Consider the following 9753-nt stretch of genomic DNA (forward strand, 5'->3'; position numbering starts at 1 on the left):
GGATTGTGATTCAACTTACTTCGTGAGGTGATTTTAAAGTGAGCACTAGGGAAACCAGCATGTAGAAGCATCCTCTCCTCTTCAGACAACATCCTCTTACTAGGACTTGGTTCTTCCATAGCAGTTCTTGAGGCAGCTTCCATTTTCCTAGAAGCTTCTTCCACTGCTCTCGAAGCTGCCTCCATGGCAAGTGCATCGCGTTCTGTAAGAACTCTAGTTGATAGATTATGGGGAGTTGAAGGTAGACTGTCTTCAGTAGCTGAAATGAAAAGGATTTGTTGTCATATTTAGATTATTCTTTAAAAAACGTTATGGATTTATGAAATGGATTCTGGCAATGAGTTGATTCTTATGTTGATTTTGAACTGGCTGGTCGGAGCACAAATCGTGGAACTTACGTGGTGTTCCCAAACGATGTTTCCCATTTAAGAGACTACCATTAAGATGAGTAGGTGGGACTAGATTAGGACTAGGTGACATTTCATAACCATAATGTGATCTTCTACCTTCTCGTCTGTTCCCATCAATAGCAGCTTGCAATTCTGTTGGTGAACTTAGCTTTAACTTTTCGCACTCATATGGATATAAATACTTCATATATCTGAAATGGATAAATGGATATAGGTTGAGAAATTAGAAAAATAGCCCTGTTTATTTTATTAGCCAATTAATATTGACACCTTTCCTGAATAGAACAGATTATTATGTTTCTTGAAGGGAAACATTGTCTGAATGGCAACACCATTAACGACAAAACAACGTTTACAAAGCTATATGAAAGTAGTATATTTTGAATAGGGTGCATTTTAACTATTTTCTCACGATCACTGATTAGTGTCGTATTATGTATGTATTTCATTTATTTTGTGATTGTAGGGAAATAGTCGTAAATGAGACTTCTCGACGTTTAACAGTTCGCAATATCACAATTATGGTAACCAATTTTAGAGAAGGACATAGTCTTATTGACACTGAACGTGTAAAAACTGTTTGTCAAGACAGTCGTATTGTCCTAAATCATATTTCTCTACCCATGACCTTTAATAGCTGACTCTTTTCCAATGGCATTATCTAATTTACATTCCTAGTCATTTAGAAATACAAAAGAATTTAAGTTGATTTAAATGAAAGATGTTGAAGGAGATGTGATCTTTATATTGTATAGTGAAGAAGGTGAAACTATTTACTATTTAAAAGGCCATTTGAAATGTAATTAATATGAGACTGTTACAATCTTTGTTCTTGTATTTGCTATTATTTTATCTATGCCTTTATGGATTAAGAGAAATGTCGTACAATCTGACTAAACCTTTTGAGAGATGAGATATGATACGTACTGTGTTGTTAAGGATGGGTATAGAGTCTGGTTGACTTAAGTCCTATGTTATAATATTAAAAGAAAAGAATACGTACAAGGTTCGGTTTATTTGCATGCAAGAAGAACATAATTTAAATGTCGAAAGATGCATAAAGGTCTGTACTTCCAGTAGCAGCACTGGCTTAATGTGGGCACAATTTTCAAGGTTGAACTCAAATTGCAGCAGCTACGTGAAAGCGGAAAGGCGCAAACCTCCTATGTATGTGGCATCTAAAAGGGTTCTCCCACAAGAAAAGTTTTAAAAATCGAATTGATTGGATGCATTCTGACACATTGTGAATTTTATACATTTATATTCATACATTTAATTTCATTTGTTAGAAATGAAGTCGGGGCACAATAATTGGGGTCCGAACCATGTTTCTAGGGGCAAATTATATCGTAAAAAGACATTCTCCCATGAGGGTAAAGGTCACAAATGATCCAAGATTGGTCCTGCAGAGAATAGTAAAACCAGAAGTGTGGATCGTTGTCTCGTTAAATTTGGACTAGTTTAATCAAGACAAAAACAGTCACCTCTGTTTGGCATAATTAGATCTATCATGTTGAATTTCAATTGTATTATGTCACTTTCAATTAATTCACTCGACTTTTTCCTTGCAAAAAGATAAATTTGTTTAAATTGTAAAGTTGAACTAGAATCAATAACTTTTCTATTCTTTGAGTGTTATGGACAATTTAAAGTTGCAGGACCACTTACATTATGCTCTTTGATCAAGACAAACTTCATTCAATAATACTCCCCAAAATACGTTTCAAATTTCATCTGATTTTACTTAATATTGCTTTGTAAATTTTAAAGAGATGTTAGACGATTGTTCTGTACCCATATTCTCTGATTTTTGATCAGGGGCATATTTCTCGAAAACTTTGTCTGAATATCGTTAGTTAACTGACACTGAACGTACGGGTCTAGCTATGTTTTCTCATAGCGAATCCTGAAACCGAAATGGATCAATTTATGACCTTGGCTAAGAATGAATTGTATGGTTACTTTAATCGCACGAGAGTGTTGGTTCGATGAAGAACAAGTATTGTAATCAAGTCTAATTCAATACTATTAATATTTGATAGTGTAAGACCACATTTAATTCGTTCAAGGTGTAATTTGATCAAATTAACAAGGTCTCGCGTAATTTCCCAGTATCATTTTCTGCTCTAACTGACACCTAATAATTTCTAATGTGTGCCTTTAATTTGTTATAATCTTTACCAAATGACATTATATAGTTGGATTAATTGAATTAGTTCCTCCTTTATTTCTAGACAATTTCTCATTATTCTTCATCTCTGATCTCATAAACACCAGCTTAATATTTATAACTATTGTACCTGACACTTCACATAAATACAGTGTTGTATGAAGACCACATAATCGCCCTTCAATAGAATGTTGGACCACCACTGAATGCTGATTGGGAATCAGACTTGTCGATTTTATTTGAGCGAGTGGTCACAACTATCATTACATATGCAACTTTATGTTTGTAGTGTGACCTGTGTCATATACAATTTAGACGTAAAGCATTCGTTTTTTTTAATAGTGTACTGAACTTAATACGTTCTTTTAAATTTTCACCCCTCAAAAAACAGTATCCTAAAATATTCCCACTGTGTAGCAGTTAAACTTACCAGTGAATAAAGCACTTATAACCGAGATTCATAAAGATATAGTCCATAACCTTTTCAAAATTTCTACCCTCATTAAAAGTTAAAATTTGATTGCTAGTATCAAAGAATGAATTTTCTATTATCACAATTAAAACTATCGATTTAAAGACATTGATGTAGAAATGGCAACAAATGAAGTCAATAAGTGAAATAGTATCAGTCACGCCTGTTAATTTTATTTTAAAAACGCACAAAGAAAATTAAGCACTTCTTTTTTCTTGTCAATTAATTATTAACTCATCAAATTCCTTTTAGAATAAAACCAACTTTAATTGATACAAAGATCTATTTCACTTGAATGAAATTAGACATAAATAATTTATCACTTGTCCATTTGTTTTCTTGGGGTGATCATTATCCGTAACCCTTGGTGTTCTCGAAAAATTCGATGCAGCTTGAAACACTTGACAAAGAGCAGAACAGTATATGGAGACATTTTAGACATCTATCATCAACAGATCCAATAAATATTATATGAAAGCGTGACTGTGACAAAATGATCAGAGATGGGTATGCCTCCCCTTGTTTTCCAGTCATGGTACGTGGTTGTTGATAGTTCAACGCGTTAAGCGTCCACGATCGTTGTAAGTGACTGTCTTCAAACATTGACTAAGATCTATTGAAATGGTTTCAAAAGTCCGAATCCGAAAGAAAAGAAGATGAGAAGTCAAATGTAACTGACACAAAAGAAAGGTCATACAGACATTCTCGATTAGTTTATGCGATCTTTAATTCTAAGTGAATAACTCAATGTTTTTATAGCGTGTTTCTTCTATTACATTTTAATAATGGTATTAATAAAGCCACCAAGCTAATTAAATGTTCTGTGTATAATGAAATTATACAATAAGGATGATAGAGTAAATGAAATATAAATGTTTTTAAGTCCCTGAAGACGAAGAATGATGAGTGAATTATAGGAAGGATATTTATCATTAAGTTGAACCAGTCTCCAAGCACCAGAGCTTTGCATGAAAACCTAAACACTTTGAACAACTGTAATGATATTTGAGCGAGTCTCAGCTGCTGAGGGAGAAGTAAAGGTGTGAAACAATTTGGTGTCGAGTAATGGGATGCGAAGCTATTAAGTCAAGAGAAACTTTTTTCATTGTAATTACGTCTTCATAAGATACGATCGTGATTATACCACTGACTTAGTAATTATTTTATACGAGGACCTAGTAACTAGAAACTATCCAAATTTAAGCTAAATTAAAGTATTCTAAATTAAGACAAATGCCAAAAGTGGCTATTTTGCTCGGGGTCAGAAAATCATGAGTATAACACAGATGCAAAATTTGGTTCTTGATCTATCTCCATCGTGTTCCTTAAGCTTGACGTTATAATCGAAATATTTTGATAAAATCGTAAACTCAGATGTTTAGTTGTTATCCTTGCAAAATATACTTATTTCTTTTTTTCTGTTCACTCCCTTTTCTATTAACACATAAAAACTGGGGCGGTATCAGTAGCTATATGAATTAATATTCTATTAGACTGACAAATTATGGATAATGTAAGCTCGATATTATTTCTCACATCATTTAATGGTAATAAGAGAAGGTTTTCGTGTACAAGAGAATCAATGTACAATAATGTTGAGGTCTCAAGAGAGAACTGAATCAAGTTGATCTGATAATAACTTATTCTCTTAGATTGTATTTGATTTTAATTGTCTTGTTTATGTGAAGAGAATGATTTCGGCGGTTTGGGTTAGCTTTCTTTTAAAACTTCAGATCTTAAAGTAGTAGGACGCCATAATTGATTTGGACATTTTACTTTCAGCACTTCAAGTAGGTCGTTCAGGAGGATCGTCACAATCTGTTTAGACTTATCTATTCGGATGATGGCTAGATTTGATGTAACAAGGCTTCCGTAATCTTTCCACGTCTATTATAGATTTTTAAAGGGTATTCTCGTGAAAAATTCTTTTTATTCAATTCGCAGATCATGTTGATAAATTTTAAATTTTGTAAATCATAGAAACATGACCATTATCATTAATATTACAGACAAAATAAAAGGGGTCATAGCGTTTGATGATTGTGTATGGAAGCTCTGTTTGGAATTAATCACAAAGTATAAGACTTAGATACTTACTGTGTTCTTAATGTAAATGCAGCACTTGTGATAGATGATGGTAAATTTAAACCTTTCGTTATTTCTCTCCATAATTTCTTATTAATAACTTCTACAAGACCACCTTTAGATACAACCAGTCTAAATAATTCATATATATCTAAAGTTTGTTTCGCCATGATTGGTATTCTGTTCACGGGTGTTCCTGAAATGGAAAATTTAATTGAATTAGATATTGCAGAATACAGTTAAATGTGTTTTTACAATTAGCGCAATATACAAAATCAAAACCTTTCTAGAACTCAGAAGGGAATTGGATATCAAAATTTCGTTCTTCTGTACTGAAGTGCATTAAGCTTGTCAATTAAAGTTGAAATATATCATTTCGCTTGCATGGATACAATGATAAGTGTATGCATCTTACACTTGGCGAAATAATTATAAACAAAACCGTGCTGGGACTCAAAAGGAATTGAAAATCAAACTTTTGTTCCTATGTAGAAATGCATTGAGCTGGTGAATTGAAGTTAATTTTTGCTTGGATCAGTCAATCTAATTATGTAGACTACTGCACTCGGATGATCACAAATCTATTTGATATTTCTTCCTATACGAATCATAACAATTAGTAGAGTTTTAGAGAAGTAGATATACGATTATTTCAGCATAAATAGTGCCATGTGGAATTCTAGTTGGTGGAAAGTGGAAAAACAATTATTGAACAAGATCATAAACTAAACCCTGGGGTCATTTGAATACAGCATACAATAATAGTACATGTATATTATAGTAGTAATTGATTTGTCTTCACATTCATATCATTTGATTTACATTACTGATAACTGTAAGGCAGGACCAATGAAATATATCTTAGAATTAATCCCGATACGAGTTAGAACAGCAGTTTACATGGGAGTCGATTTTTAAAAAGAGGTGTTATGCAGGCAAGAGAAATGGAGTCATTTTTTGATTGTCCATGTTGTAGTTGTTTCGAAGATTTCAGTAAGGCGTTTGATAGAGTGAAGAGTGATAATTTCATTTAAACTCATTCAAATTACAAAATGGTTTTAAAACAACCTAATCTGTACTTTCATAAACAAGTTCCTCTGCACCAGCGGAAACTAGCAGAAGCTAGGTTATTATTTGCTGGAAATATGCAATATGAATGATTGTTCTTTTTTTAACAATATTATATGCATGATTACCAAATGTTTCTGGTCTAGAGATTTAATATGATCTTAGAAAGTCATCATTACAGATTCTACTTGAATGATATTCATATTAAATATTCATGATTTTCATGATTATCATGACAAAAAAAGTAAGATCAAATGGATATTGTTCTTTACCAATTAACAGCAATACTTCCACTATAATAATGATATCAACTAAATGAATTAAACCGTTGCTAATCTGCAATTATATCGATATGGTACGACTTCTCTCGCAGCACCAATTTTTCTAATATTCACTCAGATGGCTATTTGTAGGTTTGAAGTGAACAATGAGGTCTCTGGTTTTCCGTGAAGCCCTCCCTAAAAGAGCAGCCCAAACCATCTCACTCAGGGGTATATATCATTCTGGAATACTTAATCTATTTCAGATCTAAAATCTTCTGTATATAAATATTTCTCTATCAAGATAATTGAATCAAAAGGTAGTGAGATGTTTTCAATCTGTTTATTACATAAATCAAAATTATGACTGAGATTTTATTATGAACCTCTTCAGATTTATAATTAAAAATACATTAAGAAATAGAAAAAATACTATTCTATTTTGAATTATAACATAACGAATTCTAAATAACATGAAAATAAACCTAAGTATGTGTCTGTTTTCATATGGTTTTCTTTTTTACATTACAAATATTAGTTTTGTTTATTTCAGTTAATTTCAAATTCTTTAATTCAAAAACAAAACTGTTTCTGTAAATTCGACTGACTCACTTCTAGCCTTTTATTTGCATGATTGCTTTTTTTGGAATTAGGAATTTAGTTGAATCCGTATTCCTAGTTTTATGACTTTTTAAAATTTTGATATTGGGGTGTAGTTTGTGTTTCTTAAAAAAAATTTCAAAAGGTATAGTTAAATCTACAATTTTCTATTTTCGTAATCTAAATCAAATAAAGCTAATGAGTAAAATTGTTCACGATTACAATATTTACGGAATAAACCAATCATATCCTAAAGACAAACTTTTACAAAACCAAAAGGACAAAATCGGGCAATGTGAGTTAAGGGCTAACCTCTGTCAAGTCAAGAATAAGATTAAATCATTTCCTCATCCACCTGTATTACAAGTTATAGTAGCTAGGTCTGGTTGATACATGAGAATGGGGGTTAAAACCAGGTGTAAAGGGTAGAATGAAGAACGATTAAGCTGAATTGAGTTTACCACTATAATTATTTGATCATGGAGTTGTATTAAAGTTGGTACAAGGACTATAATTTACCTGACAACCAAGCTTTATATATTATATATAGACTGGCACTAATGAGAATAAATTGTTATACAATAAAATAAATTAAACTATTCTCAGGTAAAAAAGCAGGTTTGGGTCATTGATCATTTTTCAATACTTTTAGTTTGTTTTCTTTTTATTTGAATATGCGTGAAATAATTCTATAAATTATTTCGTTATATTTAAGCTAATTTTTTAAATGACCGTTTAGCCTGAATTTCCTACCATGTTATTAAAGTTTTGACTTTTACCATTTCGAGTTCTCACATCAAAATGAGAAGTTCAGAAGCTGGAAACAGAAAAAACAGTGGGACTATTGTTCCGGAAGGAGCACCGTAAAGGACACTTGCTTTTCACGTCCATGAACTTTACAAAATTTATTACCTGTCGCAGCGCAGTATGCATTGAGGTCAATATTTCCTGGACATCTCGTCTGATCTCCATGTCAATGAAGCTAAAATGAGCGTGCTTCTTGTATGATTTGATACAATAAAATTAAACAAAAGGTTGTAATGATATCAATTCAGATTGAGTGAAAGTCACTTTTAAGAATGATCTATCAAGTCCGTTCAGAAAGGATATATCATTGGCGGTATAGATCAATCTACATAGTAGTAATTATGTTTTAACTGAAGTTATTGATTGCAAAGCATCGTATGTGACTTATCAATCAGACGATATCCACTCATTCAACATTCTGTTAACAACATTAAGTTTAATACTCTACACCAATTGTATTTTCCCAGGTACTTGGCACATTAGTACTGTTCACATGCAGCAACCCTCGATATTTCACAGAAGGATACGCGAACCATTAGCAAGGCGCTTCGGCGCTCATCGGCCTTTTCCAACGTTCAGCATGATTTGATCGTTTTTAGTCACCACATCTAATGAAATTTATCTGCCATTTTCTTAGTATAATAGAAATTTATTTGAGTGTGCCATGGTTTGAAAGCACGATTTCTTTTACTAAATTAAATGGCTTACCTCTTTTCTGCATAAAGCTGAATAAATCATCGAGAAATTCTCGTCGTTTTGGGTCCTCACTGAGTTCATAAAGCTGAAATAAAAAGAAATAACATTTAATATAAAAGATTTTTGATAGATTTAACTGAAATAAAATTGATATCTTTGCTATTTCTTTTATACATTAAGGATTTCAGATCATATTCAACCACGCCCACACCACCCGATCTCATTCCCGTATTAACGTTGCTGTAAGTAATATATGGGTCAAAAGTATGTGAAATAATGAAAACAATGTAAGTCAGTCTTTATAATGTACCAGGTGTGTTGAGTAAAAGGAATTAGTCGAATCAAGGTATTAAATGTAAATTAATTAAAAAACACGATGGATTTGGCGCGATATTTCAGTATTAACATTGATTGTAATCTGATGAGTTTTGTTGATAAAACTTTGTTAACCTCTACACATGTTTATATACAGTTCATATTACCTCCCAGAACTTATTTACTTAAAGAAACACACTCTACAAAATCTCTCTTTTTGAATCTTATAGTATGGGGATATGTCTCTGGTGCTTATTTAACTGCTTTTAAGATTTCCACAACTTTCAGCTTGACACAAGGAACATCTCTCTGACCATCAAGGAAATACAGAAAATAGCACCGTTTTATCGATGTCCAATCGGTAATAGTAAAATAACAACGGATCAGAAGATGCAAAAAAAAATTATTTTACTCTGGGGATTTATTGAAAACAACGTTTCAATAATTTACATTGTCATCATCAGGTGAAAATAAAGATTAAAAAAAAATTATTCGATGTGACCTCTACCCTAAATTTAGCTTAAGGATTACAAATAATATGATGGAAGTTTTACTCGGGAGGAGGTCTACTTCCATCTTTAATGGAACCAGAAAGGTAAAATATGTAGCATTATCAGATGATATTAATGTAAAACTCTATTAAAAATTATATGTTGATGGCTATGATTTACAACATTAATTAAATCTTCCTCCTGGGGAATCTTTAAATTATTTCTAATTCTTAGTAGAATTTGGAATCAAATCTGATAATTACTATGTTCTGTTAAACTCATACGATTCTTAGATTTCCATTAATCTGGTATAATTAAACGTGTCATGCCTTGCATTTCACTTTCTTGCTCATTTTAAATCTAATTTACCCACTTAAAG

The 9753-nt window shown here is 32.0% G+C and overlaps 1 protein-coding gene across 1 annotated transcript; it reads right to left on the bottom strand.

Moving 5' to 3' along the window:
• Nucleotides 1–486: 486 nt before the first annotated feature.
• On the bottom strand, nt 487–8656 carry LOTGIDRAFT_93934 (hypothetical protein; the record flags this gene model as incomplete). Its single annotated transcript, XM_009058455.1, has 3 exons — nt 487–601; nt 5150–5333; nt 8581–8656. Coding segments are annotated over 3 exons (375 nt in total), but the record flags the coding sequence as incomplete, so codon positions are not given.
• Nucleotides 8657–9753: the final 1097 nt, after the last annotated feature.

Source organism: Lottia gigantea, assembly GCF_000327385.1.
Source record: "Lottia gigantea unplaced genomic scaffold LOTGIsca_34, whole genome shotgun sequence".
Classification (NCBI taxonomy): Eukaryota; Metazoa; Mollusca; class Gastropoda; family Lottiidae; genus Lottia; species Lottia gigantea.